At 45.6% G+C, this 27,458-nt stretch overlaps 2 protein-coding genes across 2 annotated transcripts in view; both read right to left on the minus strand.

The window, feature by feature from the left end:
- TRIM36 (tripartite motif containing 36) overlaps positions 1-15,690 on the minus strand; it is a 37,250-nt gene extending 21,560 nt beyond the window's left edge. Inside the window, exons 1-4 of the mRNA XM_002921319.4 lie at positions 15,381-15,690; positions 13,333-13,567; positions 4,533-4,858; positions 1,046-1,192 (exon numbers count right to left, since the gene is read on the minus strand). Coding sequence (XP_002921365.1) covers positions 1,046-1,192; positions 4,533-4,858; positions 13,333-13,567; positions 15,381-15,407 — 735 coding nt within the window. The 5' untranslated portion in view covers positions 15,408-15,690. The remainder of the gene's footprint in view (positions 1-1,045; positions 1,193-4,532; positions 4,859-13,332; positions 13,568-15,380) is intronic.
- Positions 15,691-16,679: 989 nt separating this feature from the next.
- LOC109489970 (E3 ubiquitin-protein ligase Trim36-like) lies at positions 16,680-25,955 on the minus strand. The gene is given in 2 exon segments (XM_019801869.2): positions 16,680-16,777; positions 25,465-25,955. Coding segments are annotated over 2 exon segments (159 nt in total). The 5' UTR covers positions 25,526-25,955.
- Positions 25,956-27,458: the final 1,503 nt, after the last annotated feature.

Consider the following 27,458-nt stretch of genomic DNA (forward strand, 5'->3'; position numbering starts at 1 on the left):
AAGGTAGAATTTACAAACCTGACCTGGTAATGATGACAGCATTAGTAGACCAGGAAAAATGAAAGGATTATATCCATAATCCACGTATTCAAAGTAAAAGAAAGACTGAGTATGACAGACATATCAAATGCAAAAGACAAAGCTGTGCGGGTAAATAAGAATTAGATCTTGGCCCCAAAAGGCATGTACATATTGTTAACGGTAGAAAGGAAACTAATTAAAAGGGTGGTGGACTTAGGAATGAAGATATCACTTGAAAGAAAAAAATAAAACAAACAAAAATAGCTTTATACCACTGCCTACCTTGTTGTAGATTATGGATCGGGTTTGAAAGTTTTCAAAGGTCCGTGTAGAAGGTTCAGAGACAGGAAGTAACTCAGTTTTAGCTGGTAAGGGTCCCACCACACCCTTAGTGTAAATAAAGTTTCCACTATTTCTACAGGCAAGCAACAGGAATCTAGTGTCTTCACATGGCTACCATCCTTCAAGGTGTGTCGTTCCCAGACACACACTCCACAGGTGTGGCATTCCCACACACACTCAACAGGCATGTCATTTCCATATACACATTCAACAGGCATGTCATTTCCACATACACATTCAACAGGCATGTCATTTCCACACACACTCAACAGTTGTGCCATTTCCACACACACTCAACAGTTGTGCCATTTCCACACACACACTCAACAGGGGTGCCATTTCCACACACACTCAACAGGGGTGCCATTTCCACACACACGCACACACACACACACACACACACACACACTCAACTGCACGCACTGGGCTCAAGTGGGGATCATCACGGAGTGGCCTTCATCCCTCTCTTCAGAACTAGCCCATCAGTATGACCAAGGACTGCCGAGTCAAACACACTAACCACCTCGTAGTGGATCACGGAGGGACCCTTTACGTTGTTGACTCGTTTCGGTAAAACAAGACCACAGGGCAAGCCATGATTTTATAAAGAAAGTTAAAGGCATAAGGTAAAACCAGAGTTATAAAGACTCAAAATTTAGTTCCCCAAACACACCAATCCTACCTTTAAGGTTTTGTAGGCACTGCTCATAGTGGTGACCCGGTGATTGGAATGATTACCGCCCAACTTACAGAGATGACAGACTGGCCTCCGACATAATTCACAGTACATGTTGATTCTCTCTGTTTCATGTTCTGGGCACATTAAGATCTATTGAGTGCAGAATAAAGGTGTAATTAAGGGTCCTCGGAGCTTGCAGGATACTCAAAGTCCCAAAGTACAAAGACACCCTTTACAAAATCACTAAATAAAGTCATTTAAGTGAATAAAAGTGTAAAAAAAAAAGGGTAAAAGCATTTGGTGTATTCAGGTTCGAACAGTCCATTAAATATCTGATGTTATTGCCCTTAAACTTGGTGGTAAGATGGTGAAAATGTCATTCCTATCGGACTTACTCCCTGAATCAGCCAGAAAGGCCTGCTGGCCACACTGACTAGGCAAATCTGAATGACGTGACCAATATTTTTGTAAGGTACCGTAACAAACAATTGAAGGGAAGCCATGGCCTCACCATTCTCATAAGAAACGTGCTACTAAGGGGGGGCGGCCGGCTCAGTCAGTAAAGCATGCGCCTCGATCTGGAGCTTGCGAGCTTGACCCACACGGGGGGTACAGAGACTACTTACAAATAAAATCTAAAAAAAAAAAAAGCAATCTGCTACTAAGGAGCCTTGGAACGCCTTCTGATACAAGCTTCCAGATGTTTGCTTTTATGTATTAATCATGCACACATTGACCAAATTTAGAACTGTTTCTTTCGTTTTTTTTTTTTTCCCAGAACTGTGTTTTCCTGATTTAAGTTTCTATCTTCTTATTTACTCTGTAAACTATCACCATAGGTATGTTTGAAATTGTACATGAACTAAGTGGTTTCATTTGCAAGAAAGAGAAGATTCCTTTAGACTAGTGTGGCAATGAAATCAGAAAGTTGTCTATGGCTCCAACAGTTTTGACTTTCAGCAACCACAACTGGTTTGATAATATCAAGACACAAAGAAAACGTCCAATATGAAAAGTCCTAATACCAATGTGTAGGACCGGGAGAAAAACAACTGGAAAAAAAAATGCAAATTTTCCAGCATGTCCAAGTTTCTACAATCTCGAAACCATTACGTTTGTTTATTCATTATTATTTTAACTCCAGTATAGTTAACACATGGTGTTACGTTCATTTTCAAAGCCATTACACTTTAAATAAAATTATAAAATTTGGCTTTCTGCAAGGAAGGATAAGAACTCAAAGTTATAGGCAAATATTCCATAAGGGACAACTTTGTAGGACTTTACTATATGGCATAACACTATTTAAGGAAAACAATATTTTCCTCAATATAACCTACTCCTACCTCTTCAGTTCTCTCTTACCAATCTTTTATTGTATTTGTAAGTAGAATAAGCCTGCAATTTACACTCAAAAAATTGTACTCAAGATTTCGTGGGTTTTAAATCCTAAAAACCCAAGTCTAATATAATTCGTTTAATAATCATAGGTTCCTTCATAATGGAATAGTATTAATCAATTTAATTAATCTTCTAAAAGAGGCATTAAAGCACCAAGTTGAAGTCGTAAATTTTTATGGGTCTGTGACCTGGCGCATTTAAAATGAGATAAGGAACATACCAGGGGATTAAAAACTCTTTGATAAATGTACTGCCACACTGACATAGTTTGAAAAAAGAGTCAAAGCGTGGAAGCACAGGCTGCTTTTGTTTTAATCTACCAGTCCTGCCCAACTTAGTGCAATGTCACAGGGGCGCCCGGCTGGCTCAGTCCCTGGAGCATGTGACTTGTGATCTCACAGTGAGTTTGAGCTCCACAATGGGCATAGAGCTTACTTACACACACTAATATATATATATATACACACACACACATACACACATACACACACACATACACACACATATATTTGGTGTAAAAAATACTCAGCTCACATCAAGATAACTTTTAGAATTTTTTCCTTTTTTTTTTTTTGTTTAAGTAGCCTCCACATCCAACATGGAGCCCAATGCGGGGCTCGAAGTCACGACCCTGAGATCAAGACCTGAGCTGAAATCAAGGGTCGGACGCTTAACCAACTGAGTTATCTGGGCATCCCCAATTTTTCTACTATAAGTTAAAGTAAGAGCAAAGTTTTATGCTCAAGAATGTAAATAGATTTTCATACTCACACAAGTTACTAAGTCGGAAGGAATGAGATCTTTAATCAAAAGAATCTATTAGGTTTTTTCTTTTTAAATCTATCTAAATCAGAAAGCAGCATAAATGAGGATATCCAAACATTCTGCTTCTCAGTCACAAAGCAGGGCAAATAACAATGCATAAGGGTCTTCTGAGCATTATTAGAGAAATTACCTGGAACATTTAAGAAATGTGAATTCCACTTCAGATATTATATAAACATTATCCACAAGCTTTAGAACATTAGGCTGTTGGGGCTCCTGGGTGGCTCAGTTGGTTAAGCATCTGTCTTCTGCTCAGGTCATGATCCCAGGGTCCTGGGATCGAGCCCCGCATCAGGTTCCCTGCTGGTGGAGAGCCTGCTTTTCCCTCTGCCTCTCCCCCACCCCCACCCCCACCCCACTCATGCTCGCACTCTCTCTCTCACTTGCTCTCTCGCTGTTGCTCTATCTCAAATAAATAAATAAATCTTAAAAAAAAAAAGAACATTAAGCTGTACTTACTGTTATTTGTCCCTACTACAAGTTTAGCAAACTAAAGACGTCAGAAAAATGTTTCCCAGTCAAATCTTTTAGACAGCTATGGGTTTATCCCATTTTTTTTTTTTTAAGATTTTATTTATTTGACAGAGATAGAGACAGCCAGTGAGAGAGGGAACACAAGCAGGGGGAGTGGGAGAGGAAGAGGGAGGCTCATAGCGGAGGAGCCTGATGTGGGGCTCGATCCCATAATGCCGGGATCACGCTCTGAGCCGAAGGCAGACTATCCCATTAAAGCACAAAAGCTCTGAACTTCACCACCTCTTCAATCTTAGAGAGTACCTCCGAGGCAACTCAGCCTTTCCTCTGTTTGCAGAGGTAGCCGACGACCCTTTGTGTATTGTGCTGCATTACAGGGTGTTGCAACACAGAGAACCAGAATATTGCCTTTAGGCTGTGAGGGGGTGTTTAGCCACATACGAAATAACTCCAGATACCAGGCCATAATTTTGTGTACAGGCTTGTTTTTTTTTTTTTAAGTTCTCATTTTATTTTTTTAACATACAGGTTTCTATGTTCATGAACACCAGCCATCCGTGAACACCAACCAACCATCTATCTACCTACTTATTTATAGGAAGATCTACGTTCAACGGGGGGCTTGGACACATAACCCTGAGATCCAGTCGCATGCTCTACCGGCCGGGCCAGCCGGGCGCCCCTCTTCTATAGGCTTTTCAAGTTCTTTCCATTCTTGCTGTCAAGTTCTGGACGCGTAATAACTCCTTTTGCAATATGAATATTCTAACTCAATCAGAACTTCTCTTACCTTGGGCCTAAAATTAGTAGTTGGACCCACGTACTCGTGCTGAGCTTTCACCGTACCCCAGGGGTGGTAAATTTTGAAGCACTCGTTGCAGTAGCTCGCACTACAGTCCATGCAACTCTTCGTGGACTCCTGGGGTGGTGGTTTACAGAGGTCACACATGATGGCTGTGGCCGCCCTGGCTGCCTGCCGGTACCTCTCGACAATAGTTTCCAAAGTGAAATTGCGAAACAGACCATTGATTCCTCGTTCTCCAAGATCCACATCATGCTCACAGCCGGGGCAAGGAAAAGTGGTTGTCCTAGGGGTCAGGGAACCGCGCTTCCAGCCTGTGTAATTGGAAGTCCTTGTTTAGTTACGTCAGTGGGAACACGAACAGAATGAAGAAGAAAGGCGTGATGTTTTGGAAAGAGACAGATCTACAGATATAGCGCCCCCTCCGCCCGCCCCCCGAAATAACACTCAACGTGGTTCCACTTGAATCAGTCTGAATTCTGGAAAGGCTTAATGCTTGTTTTTCCTTGGTATGCAAAAGACAAGCCCAACTTATTAAATAGGTATTAAAGAGGAAAGGAAAATCTATAGTAAAGCCCATACAAAAGCCGTATCAAACCAGATAGATAGATATATGGACAAACATAGAATACAATACTACACAGGGTCAGGATTTTTTTGAATTATGTCATTAACATGTATAGTTATTTCTATATATCATATCCATAGTAATTTGGTTTCCATTTAAATGAACACAGCCTTGGCTGATGGATAGGAAATGAGTTCATATGTAAATGACAGGAGTCCCTACCCAGTACCTCATGGACAGACTCCAGAAAGATCCAAATAGCTCTGTATACTATTTGAAACTGTATGCAAAATTTTCCATCAATATACCTATGCCTATTTTCTGGTTCCACAATCCATAGCTTTGATCAGATTCTCAAAGGAATCTGTGACCACAAAACGGTTAAAAACTACTGCAAAAGAGGGTTTCCCACAGTAGTATTGTTTTATCTGGGTAGGCAAAATCATTAGTTAATTGAGTGCCATCTATCAAAGAGTGAAAAGCTCATCCATAGACCTAGAAGCTAGTGACTTTAAGAGGGACCAACCATTTAGTAGCTTCTTATGACCTGAAAAAAAGAATCATTAAAATTACTTCATTCAGTTAGCCACAAGTTAACCCAAAAAGTATTATACATAATTTTCCAATACATAATACAGTGAATGACCATAAATAGCACATTTTGTTCCCCGATTTGCACAGATCAAGAAACCAAGACGTGACCGTCCTTACCCACAGGTTCATGAGACTCTGGGGCTGTCCCTTCAGCCTAAATGCATGCATATCACAGTCCCTGCTCTCATTCGGAAATCTACGCTGAGAGGACACAGTCTTGGTTTCCCACAAAGTAACTCCCTAACTGTAAACATAAACTTCCTAACCTAAAGCCTTCCTTCCTTCTGCCGTGGATCCAGACCAAACACGAATGGCTAAACTTAGTATACCACATTTAGAACAGGTCTTTCAACAGCTGTGTTCATATTGCCTTGGCACAGTACCATCACCACTGAAAAGACTGTCTTCAGTGAGGGCTGGTGTGATATCACTGAAGGGAAAATTTAGCAATCGGCCCCCAGTACTATTCATTTGAAATGACTCTACAGCATGCTGAGTGGCACTGGGTCCCCCGAAATTACTTATGCAGAAAACATGCAGAGTATTTTTAAGATCTTCATTTACCTTTACATTTCTAAACCTATTAAAAAAAGAAAAAGCATGACAAAAAAAACGCCCCGTAAAAATTAGAAAACTCTACATAAAATACAGTCTTATAATAATTCTCAAAACATGCAACAGTCCAAGATATTTCACAACACGGCAGGCATATATAACGAAATAAGCAGCAAAGCCACTTCTGAGACACATGCCAATGAAAATTTCATTCAGCGAGGGGACAAGCCAAAGAATTCTGGAAGTGATAGAGTGCAGTGGTCAAGTTCAAACAGATGGAAAGTCACATTTAACTGCATGCTTCCCCACGTGACCCAGGTGATAGAAATCAAAATGGAGAAACCCCACAATATTTTTTAAAAAAATGGGTTACTGCTGGTTTTATTCATTGAAGGTGGTGATCAGTTTAAGGAACAGGATCAAACCAAATCAAATCACGACAACAAAGTCATGCTTTAACGTACATACTGGTGACACCCAGATTGTGGCCTTCATGTTCAGAAATTTCAAAGAAGATGTTTTGTCCCTTTTCTGTAAACCTCTTTTATTTTTATAACAAAAATAAGGTGTAAAGCATCACATTAGCCTAATCAGACAAAATATTAAGTCAATAGATCTCAGTTGCTTTCCTAAACAGATCATTAAAAAAAAAAGTCTCCCATTTTTCTGTGAATGCCAAAGCATTTATGTTTTACTTCATCTGTCTTGGACTCCCACCGTTCTTTTCAAAAACGAACGCTAGAATATACGTTCAGGGCAACAAGGGAACACAACAGATCTAAGGATATTCTGGGAAGTAAACCTAGTGAAAAAAAAATCCAGACAGTGGAACTAAGAATGAAATGTAAGAGTCAACTTTTTACTCTCTAAGGTATGCTGTCTCCTACAGCCACCATTAGCCAAATGTCACTTTCTAAATTTAATTTAAAGATTCGGTTCTTTGGTTGCATGAGCCCACATTTCAAATTCTCAAGAGCCATATGTGACCAGTGACTTGCACACTCCACAGTGCAGGGTCAAACAAACATTCCCATGATCGTAGAATGTTCCATTGGATAATACTCTGGATAGCATGACATAATGAAAAAGAAAAGTAATGATGACTTTGAAAGGGAAGGAAGCAATGCAGGCCAAGCAATGCAATTGTATACGTCAAACTGCATTTATGGGGCCAGTAATATATGTGGATTATTTGAATACTGTCACCTTGCAGAATCAATTCTTTTCCCCATATCCCGTGACCTCAAAGCCAGATTAAACAAGTATAAATCATGACACAATTTCAAAATGAAGAATCTGGAAAAAAATCTTCAAATAGGTTCATAGCAAATCTCCCCCCAAAATGAGCTTTCAGGCATTGTGTTTTGTTGTTTAAATATCAAAGAGAAAATCAGGTCTTTCAAAACCAAGTCAATTCAGAATGGATTCAAAACCTCCACTCTTCTCCCATATTCTACAAGCTCTTTCCCCTCTGTTACCTCCCAGCCAGGGAGTGGCTATCTCCCTCGATGCTGGACATTCAGGTTGGGCTTCTAGGTGCTTCCCAATGGGCTGATGCTTCTTTTAGCACATTCTGACCATCCGATGCCTACGAGTTACAATTACCTTTTGAGTATGAATGAGCATTTTCAACCTGCAAAGCCTTTTTCTCAACTACTGTCTGAATAAAAAAATAGGAAACAAGCAATGAACTTTTTTTAAGCAAACTTCTCCTACCTTTCCACCTATTTACTAAATCTCAACACTGAAAATTCTCAGGGACTCCCTAAAGCCTGTAAGAGAAAGGATGACATACGGCTTTTGGAACTGTAAGATCTATAAATTGAGGCAAGCAGAGAAGAAGGTAAGGAAGACAGAAAAGGGATAACATTTCAGGTGTTTATTTTGTCCAATAAAATAGAAGGTATCACCAGCATTCTACAAAAAAGTAGCCAATTTTAATTTAAAGGTCAACTGGAGTAAAAAAAAAAAAAAAAATCCTTTTAATAAGATAGAGTTGGCCCATCATTCTCCCAGAGTCAAATACTTTGGAAAGCCTAAAAATGCTTTTTAAGTACATTATTTACCCACAAAGGGGTAAGACCTCAATGTTAAAACTCAAACACTTTAGACCATTCACAGAGGAAAGACACCATATGCACAAAACAAGCGAAGATTATACTATTAAATACAAAAAAATTGCCAATGCCTTCAAGCAAATTTTTAAATGCAGAAGAAAATACTGGCTCGTTTAACCTCCCCAAGGTGGCAAGATGGCCGTTAATATAAGCTTTGCTCCACTGAGTAAATGGAAAGGTTTTTTAAGGTTATTTAAAAAAAAAAAAGGTTCACGACATGGGTATGTCATTTTCTTCAAAAATATCTTGCCATGCAGTTGGACAAAAGGGAAGCATTTGTGATGGGAGCTCCCTTTTAAAAACACCAGACCTCGCTTGGAAATTTAGTCCTGTTGACCTTTAAGTCATTCAGCCCAATTTGTCCCCTTTCGAGGAAATTTTGAACACTTGACCACTGATGTCTAAAAACTTGACGCTATACGAGGTTCTTAAATTGAACTCTAACACTACACTGTGTGCGGCCACACAAGCAATAAAGCGTTCTACCTCTCCACCCCAAAGATCTCCGTTGCGACGCTGTGAACAATGAACAGAAAGCTGGATTTAGAATTTAATTTCAAAGAGAAGATTAACAACTTGTTAACAAAACACAAAGCAGCGACTGTGTCCTATACACAACACAATTCTTGAGTTACCAGGAAGAGAACGTGTTTTTCCCTGGCACACGTGGCGTTTGTGAAACCATGGCTGGGCAGCATTCGGGGAGCTCACCTTGGAGTTCAGAATGGACCATGGTTGGGGCAGCCCCTAGGAGGCCCAAACTCTAGCTTGCAGATCTGTAGGTGACCACGATTGTATTTCTGCTAACTGTTGAAAATACACAGCAAGGGCAAGCAGCTTTTGTTTGATTTTTTTACTGATGTGTATCAACCCTGTGAACAAACGTTGCTAAAAGGGACTGTTGTCTTCCCGACAAAAAGAAACACAAAATGTGGGGAAAGCGTGCATACGTGTGCCCCAAAATGTACAGTAATATGGCTATTTTTACATATTTGAATGTGTTACAGTGTCGTTGTACACAAACCCTACTCTCCTTTCAAGGCACCCTTTTATTGTACAAATCTGTCAAATCTCCAAGGCAATGATATGCAAAAGGGCCATGCGAGCCAATGGCATCGGCCACATCTGCCATTTAAAATGTTCCGGGAGCCAGATGAGTGAAAAAGAAACAAGTGAAATTATTTTTTAAAATACCTGTTATTTATTTAACCCAATATAACCAAAATACCCTCACCTCAAAACGTAACAGAGATAAAAGCTATTAGAGGTAGTTCATGCTTCGTTCATTCTAAGTGTTTGACATTCGGAGTGTATTTTATGCTTCCAGCACATCTCGGCTCAGACTAGCGCCATGTCGAGTGCTCAATAGCCCCGCGTGGCTAGTGGCTACCGTTCTGGACAGTCCTGGTCTGATTAATTCCTTTATTAAGCCGGTGGCAAAACTAATTTTTAGAATTCTACTCCTCCCACACCAATTGCTCAGAATAGGACTTCCTTCCCAAGTATGTCTAAATGAGGAAAAATAGAAAAAGAAATCTGCCAGGAAAAAAGGGGCGGCGGGGGGGGGGGGGGGGGGGGGGGGGAGGGACATTGCTTCCCTATGAATTTCTCTTTGAATCTCTCCAAAGAAAAATTAGAGGCAAATGCCCCATAAATGGAGGGTGGCATTCTATTTGTAATATAATCACCTCTACTAATTTAAAACAGCTATCGTGAGAAGGAGGGCAATCCTAAAATCCACATGCATTTGGTAAAAGGCTCCAGGAATGATTACTATACTTGGAGCCTCCACACCCTCTGAGTGCTTTACTTGTATTTATTAATTTGCTCTGTCTGCTCTTCTTAATGAATGATTGTGTTCTAACTATGAAGCTCTGTACAATGCCAGGCTGTATGCTTCTTAAAAAGGAGGGACCGATCTATCTTGCTCATTCCTCTTCAGCATTTAGCCATGTCTGGCAACCAGCAGGTAAATGACATATTTGCTGAACGAATGAATGCAAATGAACGCAAGGTAGAGAACTTCAGTACTGGAGAAGATACAGTGGTTGACATGCAACGACCTACCACCCAAGGCAGAAATCCCCTCTACGATGTCTGCAAGCGGCAGTCACTTATCCACTGCTTGAAACAAAGGCTTCAAATACCGATGGCCCAAAGGCTGGATGGGTCATAGTCCAAGATGTGTTGTGGCTGCCCTAACCTATGTGGAGCTGGCATGGGGTTTTTAAATAATTGGAATTAAGTGCCAATGTTTAAAAGACAGATGACACATCAAAAATGCTATCAGGTTTTTGTGGGGGGGGGCAGTAAATCTGACTTCTGGCACCCCCAAACCCATATGGTAATGCACTGGTGCCACGTGGCTACTGCCTGGGTAGACAAGGCGTCCATCCTTGTAGCCAGTTCCGAACTCTGAGCTGCTGTCTCATAACAGGGGAGGCCTGGAGTCTGCTGGTGGCTGACAGCTGGGCTGCTGGTCTTCCTATGGCAGCTGAGTTGATGGGAAAATGGACTATTTACTGTCTGTGTATCAAAGTAGTCAAATTAAAGAGGTTCCTGTATTTCTTATGCCTGGGGCCTGCTTCCCTAATGTATTTGCTCCCTGCAGCTTCTAAATCTGACCCCGCATTTGAACACTTCTGCGGACAGGGGGCTGACAATCTCATCTTTGGAAAGCCTGTGGTTGTTTTCTTCCGTGCTGAACCTGAAATGTGCATTCCTAGTTCGCTCACTGATCTGGAACCTGCTGTTGGAGATACCCAGTTTAGTTTCTTTTTCACAAGACTGCCATCATATCGTGCAGTCTCTCCCTCTCCAAGTTAAATATGCTTTTATTTCCTGCAATTGCCCTTCAAGATTTTCTAACTCCCCGCCCTCTCAGGACAGGATCCAACTTGATAGGGTTCTTCCTAAAGGAGAGGGAGGAACTTCTCCGTAATTCTGTTTCTGATCTAGAAGGTGTAAAGTATGGTGGAATGGATCTCTTGTTCTGGGGGAGAAAAAAATGCCACTATTATTGAATAAAAGCCATCATGGCATGCTTTGTAGAAATCCTGTAGCAGACGTTTGTCATTCAACAACCACTCCACAAATATTTATTAAACATCCATCAAGTACTATCTAGGTGAGCCCCTAAAAACAGTTAACCATATTTCACCTAGTTAATTATATATTCATCTGTATTTCTCTCCAAACTCCATATGAATCACATATAAATACTAACCAAATGGTAAGATTAGAAGCCCACATAAGATACAGGATTTCATATAATATATATATAAGCTCAGTCTAATTATAGAAATGTTAGTACGTAACTACAATTCCTTTGAATGGTCTGTGCTAAATATTAATATACAAAAAGTGAATTTCCTTGGTCAATCAATCAGGGGGTCTGTCCCTAACTAGCCAATGAGGATCTACCAACAGAATGTCTGTTTTCTCTGGTAGGTAATTTCAAGCTATTGAAACCTGTCTCCGCCCCTCCCTCCAGGTACCAGCTAGTTCCTGGCAGGCAGGGAAACATATGAGTGATGACTTCACAATAAGCATGATCCTCTCTGACCTCATAACCCCTGCATCCCCAGTCACTTAATGCTCCTTTTTTAGTATATCCTTATAATTTGTTTTATGTGCAAAATAGCTTCCAAGTAATTCGTGATTACCATTTAAAGAAAAATACATGTTTTTAAAAGAGCATAATATGGCTCTTAGATCCAATCCACTCTTATCCACTGTCTGACGGAGCATAAAGATGAGATTCCATATCACAGGGTGGACCAAAAAAGACAGCATTTGCTAAATGCAAATAAGGAGAAGGAGACTCTCTTCTACTAAGTTTTTTCATATATAAGATTAAAAAATTATTCCTATGGTACAAGAGGAGAAATAAACAGAGTGGCCTAAAGGATCAAACTTAAAACCTCCAAGCCCAAACCGGGCAGAAAGGAAGCCCTGAAGTCTGGTGCTCACGGCCACTCATGTCCTCTCCTCCAAACGAAGCGAGTGCCTAACGTGACACTGAGAGAGTTCTACCCAAACCTCTGCCTCCCCTTGGTCCTCACTGCTGATTTTGGCCCTGAAATTCCCAATGGCCCTGTTCCCTGGGATTTCAAATTAATTCTGATCTACCTTACTCCTTTTTTTTTTTTTTTAAAGATTTTATTTATTTATGTGACAGAGAGACAGCCAGCGAGAGAGGGAACACAGCAGGGGGAGTGGGAGAGGAAGAAGCAGGCTCCCAGCGGAGGAGCCCGATGTGGGACTCGATCCCGGAACGCCGGGATCACGCCCTGAGCAGAAAGCAGACGCTTAACGACTTACTCCTGCAGTGGCTGTCCAGAAGAAAGAAAGTAATACCACCCCAACGGGAAACAAGTTAAACTCTGGCTGTATAATAAAGGTTTGGTATATATGCCCATAACATCTGGATCTACTTCCATCATTACTACAGAATTCCACCCCTAGTTAGTTGATATTTAAAATCCTGAATTCCAAAAAAATGGATTTAAAATGGCTGAAGAAGATAAAATCCTCAGGTAGAACCAAATGACAGCAAATAATTCATCTAAAAAGCCTTTTAGGAAGAGTCATTCTGGAGTCTCATCCCTTAATTTGGCATATTTATTTACAGATTACTGTAGACAGAGGATTCCCTAGTAAGTGCTTTCATGGTCCGTTATTTCATCCCTCATATAAAGGACCCCACAGGGTCAGAAAACCCCCTAAAATACAGGCGTCTAACACCAAGCTGGTGTTCAACATCCAACTTTAAGAGCATACCAGGTACAGCAGGAGTTCGTTTTGACATTTGAAAAGAGGGAAAGGTTCCTTTACAAGTAGTTTTAATTTATTCACCCGGAAAGACCAACCGGCAACAATGGCAAAAAAAAAAAAAAATTTCCCTTCCACAGATAGCGCTGAAACTCCCAGACCCCAAGCTTCTACCACGTACCTGGTCTGCTAATTCTGTCAATTTTGTCCATGCTAGGGGACGGGAGCCGAAGTCGAGGACTGCTCTGATTGGAGTTGTCCGATCCCACGTCATTGAATGAGTCATCATGTGTCAGTAAGAGTTCTTTTACACACTTATGACAGATACTGTGTTGACAAGGGAGAATCAGCGGGTGGGTAAACAGCTCCTTGCATGCTGGGCAAATGAGCTCTCTTTCGATATTCTTAATGGTAACCTTGAGGAAAAGAAATCAGAATCAAAAGCTCTTAGTGGGTGAATAAAATCATGACTTCAATAAAAGCTAAGATGACAGCACCCTGAGAATGAGACCGTGTCCCTCCTGAGCACACTAACTCTGGGGCAGACAAGAGCTGGCAAAAAACTGGGTTAGCCAGTATGTTCATGGAAGCCGCCTTGAAATCTATTTACAAGCTGAATCATCAGCAATTTTCTAGGTTAAATGTGACCAATTTTCATATGCTACAACTGTAATGTAGCTAAAATGCTTGAGGTTCTCCTGCTGCCTAGCAAAGTGGTTAACTTAAAAGCACCTGATCAATATTGAAAGGGTGGAGAGGACTAGAAAGCACCATTATAAGTGCTCTCAGTACTATAGGCTTCCATTATTTTTCCATGAGAAACTTTCAGTCTCTAATCACAACCAAAAAGGCTTGATGAACTCACACTCGTTTTCCCATCCTTTCCATATGTAGTTCCCCCCACAAACTGCAGGTGCTATGAATCTATTATTCAGCCTTCTTGCAGCTTTACAGTCCAATTTTAAAGTACTCCTAGGCGTGTACCATCATTTCAATTACTAGAGCTCCACAGAAAAATTGGAATTGAATTAATTCACTTATTTTAATTAAATAAAAATGTATGCTCTTCTATTCCCACTACAGTGACACTAAGTGCTTTAATAAGCCCCGAAAATAGCACTACATGCTACTGGCTTCATCACTGTCCATGGTCTTTGACGTGTTTCTTGCTGCATCATTCAATAAATATTTCATAGAAGCCCACATCGTCTCAGGATTTTATTAAATTTGGAAGATCGCCACACTTCACAATTCACGGCAAAGAAAACAGAATATTCACATCCTATCTCTTCTCACAAAGGATTTGACACCTAATTCAAAGGAAAATACTGTTCTGGATGTCCAAAATAGATTCAAAGAATAATATTGTTCTGAATGGCCAAGATAGATAGATTCCCATCTGATGGAAGGTTTACTTCCCAGCGGAAGATCTCACATCATTTCCACCTTCCTTGTACCTAAAGCAGGACATAAGCTTTTTAACCACGGCAGATAGAAAATAATTCTCACCCAAAAGAAAAATGAGTTTTCATTCCAGAACCACTCAGGGAAACCACCTGATTGAAAGAAAGGTGATGTGGCGGCCCCCACAATCAAGCTGTCTGAAAATCAACGGGGTTCGACGGGGAACTACCAAGTCGGAAAGAACTGCAGAGCCGACCCTTTCAAACAAAAACACTTGTACCCCGACAGCTGCCAGGGCCAGCCCGCCTCCCGCGCGCGAGCTGGCAAAGCCAGGGAGGAGCCTCGGCTCGCGGCGACTGCCGGCCGGCCTGGGCCGCGCCCGCGGGGGGGGGCCGAGCCGGGTCGGAGCGCCGGCCCCACGACGCCCCGGGACAAAGGGGCGGCCGGACACGCGCGAGGCACGCGCGCCCCGAGCCGCGACGGACACGCGACTCCCGAGGCGAATGAATTCTACAGCCCGGACCCCAGGAAAGAGCCCCGCCCGGACTCCCCGAGGGGCTTAGGTGGGCGATCGCCGCACCCGATGGGTGCCCTCTCGCGGGCCCAGGGGACCCGGGGTCCAGCCCTCTGAGGGGCAGAAAGGGGGCGCCCCGGATTGCGGAACCCGGGGCGCGGAAGGCGAAGAGGAAGCGGGGCCACCACACGTCCGCCCTCGCTCCTCAGGAGGAGACGCTCCCTCAGGCTCAGGGCGGAGGGGAAAGAGCGCCGGGGGCCCCGGGGAGCCGCCATGGAAGCGTGAGGCGGCGGCCCCTGTGGCCCACTCACCAGCGAGTCGGAACCATCCCCTTCCATGGTAGCCTCCTGCCAGGTGTCATCAACGGCAGGGTCCAAACAGGCAGACGGGCGGCCCGGGCAGGGTCTGGTGGGCGGGTCCCTGCGGCGGCCGTGGAGCCTGGGTTCGGAGCCGGAGGGCGAGCTGATCAGCCGCACCCGGCCAGCGGACCGACGCGGCGAGGAGCGGGGCGGGCAAAAGCACAAGCGCGGAGAGCCGAGCTGCGCTCCCTGCGACGGCCCCGGAATCCCGCCCCGCGGCCGGCTGCGGCGGCGGCTCCTGCAGACTGCGGCTGGGCGGGCGGCCGCGCGGAGACCCGCCGCGGCCGCTGCGGCCGCTGCCCCCTGGGTCCCGCCCCCTCCGCCGCTCGCCCCCTCGCGGGCGGCCGCCGCCGTCGCCACCAGCCGCGGTAGGAAGCCTGGGGAGGGGCGGAAGCGAGGGGGCAGGGGAGGTGGAGGGCGGTGCCGGGGCGGGGCCGGGTGGAGCGGTCGGCGGGGCTGCCCTTCATTTTGCCTTTCCTGGGCTGTGGCGAAGCGCGGTGCGAGGCATCACCTTCAAGGCCCATCTCCTGACTCCAGACAGCCGCCAGGGGCGAGGGCGGGCCCGGGCCGCCTTCCCGGAGCCGTCGCACCCACCGCTGCAGAGCCGCACGCCGGGGAGGCGACCGCCGCGAGACCCCGCCCGCTCTACCCCTTCCCGGGCCGGGGGTTCCCCTGGTGGGTCCCTGTCTCCGCCCAGCTTTTCCTCCTTCTCTTCCAGCCCAGTTCGTCGGGTGAACTTCACATCCCCGACTGGTCGCCAACCACACGTATTCCGCTTCTGCTTTGACACCCCAGGGCGCGGCGCTGTCGCGCACGACACGTTCTCGCCAAGTGGCGCGGGGTTGGGGTCCAGAGCTGACGACGCGGGAGCGCCCCTCCCCACCCCGGAGAGCCGCCCTGCGGTGCCCCCTTGGGGACGGGGGGCGCAGGGCAAATGGGCGCCGCGGGTCCTGGGCTGCTCCGGCTGCACCCGCGCACCCACTCGGCGCTTGGCCGGCTCAGGGACCAGTTGCGCCAGATTCACCTGCTACGGCTGTCAAGTGCCTTTCTCGTGTCTCGTTTCACTGCGAACCGAGAACAAATTAACCTGGGATGGTTGGAAGCCGTATGATGGGACCACGCCACTGCCTTCCCGGCCGGCTGACTCCATCCTTCCGTAGACACAGAGAAAACGGGAGCCCCAAACAGCTGGGTGAAGGGACCTCAGCTGCAGCAGGGAATCCCGTTTAGGTTGTGACATGAAGCTCACTGTCATTTTTCTATTTGGGAGACGTCTGTGGCTGTGAAAAGTTCCACCGTCTTCCCACATTACGGTCAGCATTGGTAACGTCTTCTCCAACCCGGCAGTTAAATCATGGTGTAGCAGTGAGGACTTAAGAAGGGCAAGGGACCGTAGCATTCGTCTTTAATGGAATGCCCTCAGTTTACAGCTGAGTACGTGTAGAGAGGATGAGTGAGGGCCTTGCCCAGTGAGCAATGACCTTACTATTCTGATCCGGATTAATGCCCGCTCTGCGGCCACACGTGCTGGAGTTGAGGCTGCTTTCTTCCCACAGGTTCTGAAGCACCCTAATCTGGAGAGAAACGAGGAAAATAACAAATGCCTGCATAATTTGGTTACATGTATCATGTACACACCATGTTCCCATATAGTTATTAAAAGAATCAGCCATTAAAGAGCATTATATATCAGTGTTTGTTTTTAATACTGGTCTGTGGGTTAAATTATTGCCCTCTGCTCTCACAACAGCCCACCTGAATAGTGCTTTGGTCCAAAACTAACTAGTTAACTGAGTAAAAGAGATTAGAAAGCTTCATTAACATGAGCTAAAGATTAAACTTGTACAGACAATATTTGGCAGAAAATAAATTTGAAAGCCCTCCTCCCATTATGTAAATCAGACTTCAGTGAGATAGCATTTTCCACCTGATTCTCCAGGTTCAAAAATAATCTTAACATACTTGGCCAGAATGGGGGGCGAACTAGGCACAGTTAAGCTTTTTTGTGACACTGTAGCTTGGTACAGCTTATTGGAAGGGAATTTTTGCAAATCCTATCAAAAATTTTAAATGCGTATATACCTTTGACTAAGCAATTCCACTTCTAAGAATTTTCCTACTGAAAGACTTGCATGTGTGCACAAAAAGGTGTACAAAGATCTTGTTGGGACCTTATTTATAGAAACTATCATCCATGATGTACAACCAGCAGTTAAAATGAACGTACTAAAAAATAAAGTGAATGTATTGATGAGTGGAATTTCTAAAACATCGTGTTAAAAAGATAAAAAGCCATACGGATTCTCTATGTTGCCACTTTGACCAAAAAAAAAAAAATGAGACAAGCATATAAGCTTATATAGGCAAGTAAGTAAATAAAAAAGTCTCTGACATAAAGCACAAAAAATAGCAACAGGATTGGAGAGAAGGGGATGGAATCAGGTGCGAAAGACTTTTCACTCACATTGTATTGCAGTGTTTGCACTTTATGATAGGTGCACGTTTTACTTCTGGAAACTTTTTAATTCAATTTACATAATTAATCCATAAACGTTTTAATCCATATTCTTTTAAACTATTAACCCATAAAGTTTTAAAAGCAAAAGGGGGGGTGGGGCGCCTGGGTGGCACAGCGGTTAAGCATCTGCCTTCGGCTCAGGGTGTGATCCTGGCATTATGGGATCGAGCCCCACATCAGGCTCTTCCGCTATGAGCCTGCTTCTTCCTCTCCCATCCCCCTGCTTCTGTTCCCTCTCTCGCTGGCTGTCTCTATCTCTGTTGAATAAATAAATAAAATCTTTAAAAAAAAAAAAAATAAAATAAAATAAAATAAAAGCAAAAGGGGGGAGGGCTGTATTGGTAGGAAGAGAGTAGATATGTAAACCACCATTCTAAATCATTCTGCCCACTTCTAGTCATTTCTACCTCCTTTGGTTGCCAGGCTTTGAGTCACCTCATCAGTTTCTCTCAACATGCATACATACCAGCTTCCCCGTTATCAAAGATACCAAGATCCTTCCCAGTTCCTTAAGGTAAAATCCTATGGGTTTGGGTTTTGTTTAAGTTTTTTTTTTTGGGGGGGGGGTTGTTGTTGTTTTTTGAATCCTCCTCTCTGCTTCCCCTGTACCTCCGTCAGCCTTCAAATCCTCTTGTTTCTTCTCAGATCCTATCCTCTCTCATCCTCACAGCTAATTCCCCTGCCCACCCTGAGCCTGCTCCGCTCCCGTGCCTAGATTACAATAACAGCCTAACAATTAGGTATTTACAGATGACTTTCCATATGGGTATCGCTGTCCCTACAGCTCCATTTGTGACGGGCTGAGTAAGCTACGGTCCTACACTACAAGGAGCTTAGTGTGGGACCATAACAGGGAGGGCTATATATGCACGTGAATGAACGTATTTGAATGTTGGGGTGTTGGGGGACAAGGGTGACAGGAGGGTTGGTGAACTTGCAATAATACAAAATGAGTCTAGTATAGCGCTGAGGGCCTGGAAGGCCACGCTTCTTTCCTGAAGACTGATGACGTGAGCCATCTGTATTGTTTGTTTTTTTTTAATTATTCTCCCAATTGGCATTGCACATTCTATCCCTTGGTACCTACCCCTTCCTAGTTTGGAGTATTGTAGCACCTCCTCTTCCAAGACTTTCTTTTAAAATACAGGTCAGGTGGCGCCTGGGTGGCACAGTGGTTAAGCATCTGCCTTGGGCTCAGGGTGTGATCCCGGAGTTGTGGGATCAAGCCCCACATCAGGCTCCTCCACTATGAGCCTGCTTCTTCCTCTCCCACTCCCCCTGCTTGTGTTCCCTCTCTCACTGGCTGTCTCTATCTCTGTCGAATAAATAAATAAAATCTTTAAAAAGAAAAAATACAGGTCAGTGTTCAACACGAGGAAGCCTTACTCTGCACCTATCACCGCCCCCAGCTACTGCACGGACCTTCAACACTCTTGCCTACATTATCTCATGGCTGTTGCTTAATTGCTCTTCCCTCACAGAGGCATGAGCTGTCTTGCATCTGTCTATTTCATCAAGTCCAAAAGGTCAGGGAAGGATGTTGTCAATTTCCCCCTACTTCAACCGCCAACAATTGCCACTCCCCCAACACACACACACACACACACACACACACCCACACCCATTCAGGTTTGGTAAAGGGGCGGCTCATTAAGTGTTCACTAACTGACATTTAAAAGGTAAACCTGTTACCCTTTAGGCTATCCACTACTCGCTAAACTGACCTGGTCTCTTTCCATACTGACTCCTAATACCCAACAAGAGATTAAGTTCCTGGCAGAGTCAGCTGCTCACAACCATGGTGCATATTTTGGTCAGTGCTGGGCGACACCCCTGGCTCTTGATCTGTCTGGTCTGAGATCTAGGTACCATTGTTAGTGTGTCCTCAACAAGAAGTCCTATCAAGGCGATTTGGCCACATACTCCCACATGTTGCCCCCTGCTGGGGACTCCTAGTCATTGGACAACCTGGGTACAAAATGAAGAGAGCCCCTGGACTTAGGGGGGACAAGGTAGCAGGCAAGGAAGTAAATCACAGGGTTTCCCAGTAGCTGGGCACATGTGCTGTTTATACTGCTGGCATCAGGATGTTACAGGTGAAGGACAATGAATGGCAGATATCAATTACGGACCCAAGCCTATGAGAGGCCAAGCTCACCTGTCATAAAGTGTTTCTATGGGAACAACCTCAGGGGAGAGGAGTCTCGCCAGGCCGGAAGTTCAGATGTCCATTGCCTCACCAAATCCCACTCATTTTTCAAGCTGCAGATCTAGAGTCTTCTCCCTCATTGGTCTCGTTTTCCTTGATCAGCTCCCCTGACTCTGAACTCCTTTGGCACTTAAGAGTCTTTCCGCTCAGTTGAACACGATTATAGACTCTCATTTCTTACATGAATGTGTGATGTCTTGTAAGCCTTATACATTGAAGCTTCTGTTTGTTTAAGAGAAAATCCAGTAGACATTTACTTACTAAACAGTAGCCCCAGACCAGTAATTTGAAAACTGATGACAAGAACACAGTACTGCTCTGGCAGGAGTTCCATTAATGGGAGGAGTGTGCTGGCTGCATCACTGGTGAGCAAAGGGGTCCCCCATCCACCTTGAGGGGAACCACACTGGCAATATTTAGAGGTTATCAGCCAGTCCCCTTTGACTACACGTTATTCCTACACTTGGGGATGCTAGGTTTAGCAAAAACACAGGGCACCCAGATAAGCTTGAACTTCAGATACATAATGCATTTTTTTAGTATAAGTATGCCCCATAACTGCACCCCAATGTTTACAGCAGCAATGTCTACAGTAGCCAAACTATGGAAAGAGCCCAGATGTCCATCAACAGGTGAATGGTTAAAGAAGATGTGCTATATACATACCACACACACACACACACACACACACCAGGAATATTACTCAGCCATCAAAAAGAATGAAATCTTACCCTATTTGCAACAACATGGAACTAGAGGGTATTATGCTCAGAGAAATAAGTCAATCAGAGAAAGACCATTATCTTATGATTTCACTCATATGTGAAATTCAAGAAACAAAACAGAGGAGCATAGGGGAAGGGAGGGAAAAATAAAACAAGATGAAATCAGAGAGGGAGACAAACCATGAGAGACTCTTAACAATAGGAAACAAACTGAAGGTTGCTGGAGGGGAGGGGGGTGGGGGATGGGGTAACTGGGGGATGGGCATTAAGGAGGGCACTTGATGGAATGAGCACCGGGGGTTATATGCAACTGATGAATCACTAAACTCTACCTCTGAAACTAATAGTACACTCTATGTTAATTAATTGAATTTGAATACAATTAAATTTTAAAAGTATGCCCCATGTACTGCAAGGGACCTATTTATGTTAAAACAATTATTTGTTGTTTATCTGAAGTTCAAATGTGATTCTACGTCCTGTATTTTATCTGGAACTTCCTATGTCCTCTTGTTAATAATCACAGTTTGGATAGGGGTGTCTCAAAACCCAACACTGCTGTCATAGCAGCTAGATGTAATAGCTTTCATTTATTGAGGACCTACTATGTGCCAAAAACAGTATGAGGAATTTTGCATAAAATATTAATTTAATCCTGGCAATAACCCTGGGAGTAGGTATGATTCCCTTCAGAGGGGCCATGTGACAACCACAAGGGCTCTCCACCTCCACGCAGAGATTAAGTAACACCTGCAGGGTCACATGACTAGATACCCAAGAGCCTTGAGAGTCAAACTTGGGTCTCCCTCGAGCATCCCTATTGCCCTGCCCTCCCACAGGTGAAAATACAACATGTCATTTAGTTGCATAAAAAATATGATTTAAGCATTATTTGCCTAAGTAGTTTAAGATACTCTTTTTTCAAATTAATCTTTTGAACAATATGGTAAAAAAATCAGAGGAAAATTATATTTACGAAACTAGCTAGTTTCAAACGATATTGCTGAAGTCTAAGTCTTCTGTGTGCCTTTTCTACCCCCCACCACACATGCATTTCACCCGATCCCAAGATATAAAAAAAAAAAAAATTTAAAGAATACTTTGCAGTGGACCCAACCTTAGTATTATCACCCAGTTTAGATTTCAGTTGTGTGAGCACCTACCCATTGAGCCCTCTGAAACAGATCATTTGCTGGTATTTTTGTTTCAGTCCCAGGAGAAGTTTAAGACTTTCCATTAGTCTAGATTCGAGGATCTTCTAAATCTAATTCTTTCAGACTACAAGTATCTTCTTGCTTTACAGTAAATTTTGTGTTTGTGAAAGTTCTTGAAGTTTTTATGCCTCAGAGATGTTCGAAGTTAAAAGTAATAATCGCCAGATTACGAAATCACTGCCTGTTCCTCTACCAGAGTTAAATGAAAGCTTTCCAAAGCCTCTTTTATTTTGCTCAAACTACTGCACACCTTGGAGGTCTCTGAACAGTAACGACGGAACTACAGGGAACAAGTACTTTCTGGCTAGCTTTACATAAATGCAAGGATGTTAAATTGTCTAAATATAAAGAGGTATATTAAATTTAAATTCTTCTACGTTCCTCATCAATAAACCTTCACTAGGTGATTCCAGAGGAGGGTGTGATGGTGTGAAGGGAAAAGGTGAATAAAGAGGACAAAAAAAATTAATAAGCCAAATCCTTCTAGAGCCCAAAAGTTTGAAAACACTGCTTTGAGTAATCCTAGATACTGGCCACAGATTTGAAAAGGTCTCTTTTAGTCCAAAGAGGTGAGCTACAAAAGAAACAAAAGGCCAAAAAGTATCTTCGAGAATGATGGTGAAATATAAGGAAGTCCATTTACGCTGATTTTTAAACCTCTTGAGGATTACCGTAGGCATTAACTATACTTATAAGGGTGTTGTTTGACGAGCAGAAAGACCACAAGGGTAGAGATCCCCTGTGGACTTTAAATATTAAAGTCATCATCACAATACAGTAATATAAGCTGATCAAGGAGGTTGATCAAGTTTGCCATGTGGGTTTTAGGTTACCCTAAGATGAAAGACTCACTCCCCACATTCAGGGAACACACAATAAGCTAATTTCACATGAAATAGACACATGAGAACCTGCTACCACTGGGGAAGGCGGTGTTTTGGAGGTGGGAGTGAAATTCCATTTTTCACTCTGTAAAACTTTCTGTAAAGTCTGGCTGTTATGCAACAAGCACGTGTTGATTTCATCAAGTTTTAAAGCCGTCAGAGAAAAGGGAAAGAAATCCGGGTGATGGTCAACCCATTGGTCTGGACTTCTAAGGAAAGGAAGGGAAGGGTAGCAGAGGAGGAGAGAAGAGAGGACGGGAGGGGAGGGGGCAGGAAGATTATGGGCTTCTGCTCTCCTAATTTAACTCAGGGGGCTTGGCGTCCTTAGAGCTGTTTCACATTATCCTTTACATTACAAACCTGAGCTACAAAGTGGAACCTGACTTCTCAAAGGAAAATAAAGCGCGTCAGTCTCAAAGCTCTGCTTGTCCCTGGCTAATACTGAGAGACATATTCAGCGTTCTAATCCTGTGCAATCACACACACAAGGAGGGTTTTAAAAGCAGTGGGGGCGGAGGTATGAGGAGAGTGGGCAGGGAATAAACTTGAGCGGAAACGGTTAGGAGGCAACTCCTCAACCCCCCACCCCATCAAAACAGGCAGAGGGAGGAACTCAGTTCTTACAGAGAGCCTGCTTTCCAACCTCATGAGAATGCTCCCAAGTTTGCGGCAGGCCCTTTGCGGAGAGTGTCTACCCAGGGAGTCAGCCAGTGAGTGCCTGTTGAGTGAGGCGGAGAAATTCAGCGGAGGAAGCCAGTTGATTCTGGTTTTGTTGTTTCTTTACAATAACTAGCGCAATTCTGACTTACTTTGAAGACTCAGTGCCCCAAGCCTGAACTCACCTCTCAGTCACCCCATTGCTGGCCCCATCCACAGTGGTCCATTTATTTTGTAATCAACAAAAGGCATCCTCTTTCCTCCCCACCCCTACCCCGAGTTCCTGGCCAGCCATGGTCCTGCTGAGCGCTTTAGAAGGCCACGTTCTGACCCTCAGGCTGCAAACCTCTTCCTCTGAGCCAGCGCTTCCTTCTGGCCTTCTTCTTTCCTCAGGCTCCGTCCTCCGGAGGGTGGAACGGGCTGAGGCACGCACCGCAGTCCCAGCGGGTGGCCAACGGGAAGCTGCTTGGGGCGACGAGGAGCTTGGATGTGGTGGCCCGGGTGTCCCCACGCCTGTGCGATAGGCCCCTCCGGGTGCAGGCTGGAGACCAGGGTCGGAAGAAAAGTGGAAAACCGGTCCTCCACGTGTACTTCTGATCCCGGGGTGCAAATGGCAGGGGTGGCCCGAAGCACAGACCCCATCTTCGAAATGTGAATAAGCATTCTATTTCCTCCGAGTATATCCCGTGTTTGCAGAGCAGGAGAGAGAATTCCGGGAGGCGCACGGCTCGCCGGGGACACTTGAATCTGGGAGTGCATTAACCGGCTCCGCAGCTCCGGGAGCCGCGGGACTCGCCGCCCTGAAGCTAAAACCTAGTGGAGTTGTGGTTGGTGAGGTGTGAGCCTAAAGTTTCAGAGCTGCAGAATCATCCTTGCTTCTGATGACCGCACGCAGGAAAGTCCGTTTCTCCCGTGCCGGCACTATCTCGAAACTCCAGGTGCGCCGGGCAAACGCAGATGCCGTTTTTCGCTTTTCCCCCGGCTGCAAATCCTGGCTGAGCGCGCCCGGGGCAGCCTTTGCATTTCCCGACACCTCCCGCCGGCAAACCACTTAGGAGCCTCCCGGGATAGTTTCTCCGATGCATCGCGGAGGCCGGCCTCCCGCCAGGCCTGCCGAGTCGCGGCGCCACCCGGGCTGGCCGCGGGCGTGGTCGCGAGGTGCCACCGACGGCGCCAGCCACGATTTCGAAGCCGCTCCCGGACAGGTGCCGGGCTGAAATCCGGCTCCTTGGCATCCCCCCTCCCCTCCAAAGGCAGGCTGCTTGCAGTATTCTCGGCCCGGGGCAGTGGGGGCTAGAGACCTGGAAGAAGGGCTGAAAACGCCAAGACCATGCCAACTGGGGTTCTGACCCTATTTACCCGCTATACGGTCGCCCTGCGCGCTGAACCCGACCCCGCCCTCCCGACTATTAGCCTGCTAGTCCGAGCCCCTCTCCCCGCTTCGTGCCTGGATGCTCGAGGTCACCCACTCGAAGTCACCACGCGTGGGGAGCCCTGGGGGCGTCGCGGAATGCCCCCACGGCCAACGCCCCACCCTCCTGTCCATCTCCGCGAGCTGAGCTCTCGTCCCTCGCCTTCCCGGGAGCCCCCCGCAGTCGCCCAGCTGGCCAAGTCCCCTTGGTTCATTTCAAAGATGCCGCGCGATAAAGAAAAGGCGGCTACTTTGCATTCTGCAGCTGCTGGGACGCCCTGGCTGGGAGCGCGGACCCGGGGCTCCAGCCCCCGCTTTCCACGGGCGCTGGAAGGGACCGGGACGCCCACAACGACAGGCCAGGTAGCGCCCAGGGTGGGGTCCCAGGCCGCGACACCGAGCGCCCCAGCACTTACCTTGCCTCTGGCCAGCAATTCCATGATGTAGCCAAACTCACTTATCTCCTCCGACTCAGACATGGTTACGTCCCTTCACCAACTCTGGGGGACCCAGGCGGGTGCATCGAATGTATTCTTCCCGCCCCCCCCCTTGCTTTATTCTGAGTTTTGCCAAGCGCCGCTCCAGGATGCGGTTAACCAGGAAAAGTCAGCAAGCTGGGGGGGAAGCCCAGAGCACGGCTGGGTGGGATGGAGGCCATCGAACGCTCGCGGGCAGCCGCGTCCGGCGTCCTGGGCTCCGGGGGACCGCGGTCCGGGCAGGGCGGAGTATCGGAACAAACCAGGGCGGCGGCGGCGGCCGCGGCCGTGAAATGCACACCAGGCGGAGCCCGCCGCCGAGGCCCCGCCTCCTCGGGGGTCGCGGCCCGCGCGCCTCCCGCCCGGGGTCGGGCGGCTGCAGAGACAGACAGCAACACAAAAGCGGGTCCGCTCCCGGCGTGGCGCGGTCCCAGCCCGGACACACCCTACCCCTCCAGGGAGGGTCGGAGCGGTCCTTCCGCAGATGCCGGGTAAGGCGACCCCCTGGAGCCCCCGGCGCAAGGACCGGGAAAAACCCCCGACACACTGTCTGGAGGTGCGAGGCCAGGGAGACTGAATGCAGAGGAGGCAACAACAAAGGATCTGGCTGCCGGCGCCGGGAGAAAAAAAAAAAAAAAAAGCGAGGGCCCAGGAAATGGCAACGCCGCATCTCAAGTCAGCCTTCCTGAAATCCAATAGGTAACAAAGCCCGAGCCCAGCGCTTCTGAGATGAGAACAAATACAAGGATTGTATTTTTAACACTCTAAGTGTGTAAGAGCGATTGTATCTCTCTATCCTCCCGATACTCGACTTTCCCTTAATTAAAGGAAAAAGCAAGCACCATTTCTGCCAGCAAGGTTCCTGCCCAAACCCTGTCACCCTTAGTTACGGCTAACTCATTTTTCCAACTACTCGTTTCATTAATTGAGTTACACATTCAGGGCATGTCTCTCACATTTCATACTTCTTTTTAAAATAGCAGCTCCCCTAGGAGGCTGCTGCTGAAATGGTCTGTCCGTCTTCTCTCTGCTTCATTCATACCTGACAACCTTTGCTTCCCTTGAAAAGAAAACTTGGCTTAAGGAGGCTGCCTGGGTCTATTACTCTGCTGTAGGCTGTCTCTTACCCTTCTTGAAAAGGAGGAAAGTGATAAGGGCTTGAGTTTTCCCCCCAAAACAAACAAAATCTGCTAGCGATAACTGGATTAGACACGAATACGAGATTTTCTACAAGAGCGAAGCCACTTTCCTGCAGCAGGTTGGCAGAGGCTGGCGCGGGCTCAGCATCCCTGGGCAGGGTGGTGTTTGGAAATGAGCCGTTGTGCTGACACACAGCAGTTTCGGAGACTTGAGGAGACACAGGGGCTTTTCCTCTTTTGCCTCTTCTGTGGGTCATTTTCGAATTTCTGTCCCCCTGATCCAGAAAGCTATCTGACAAGTTCTTGCGTTTTCCCCCCAGTGCACCTCTCCTCAGAGCTCCATTAATGTTGCTCCTTGACTGTTCCTCTCCCAGAACTTTGCTAAGCCTTCAACGTGTTACATTCCTCCATGAGCTGATGCTGATAGCCTCAGGGCAAAGCAGCAAAGGATGAGATGCTGGGTATCCCTAGTTGGGGCTTAGTAGAAGGTAGGACACAATCATACAGAATAGCTCTTGCTTGGAAGCTTCTTGTCCTTTTCAAGTTCTGTGGAACATCCTGTTTGCTCTTTGCTTCTGTAAGAAAACTAGGAGCATTGAGAGTAGAAATAAGGCCGGTAGCATTTCTGAATGGATTCTTCCCTAATATTAGCAATACCTGACAGATTACCAGACAGAAATACTGCTGTCAGAGTCAAAGCTCTTCGTGCCCAGAATGGATTCTGGCACTTGATAAAAACCAGTGTTAGAAATGAACAACGAATCTTAACGTCGGCATTATAAGCGAGAGAAAAGTAG

Source organism: Ailuropoda melanoleuca, chromosome 3 (assembly GCF_002007445.2).
Source record: "Ailuropoda melanoleuca isolate Jingjing chromosome 3, ASM200744v2, whole genome shotgun sequence".
NCBI lineage: Eukaryota > Metazoa > Chordata > Mammalia > Carnivora > Ursidae > Ailuropoda > Ailuropoda melanoleuca.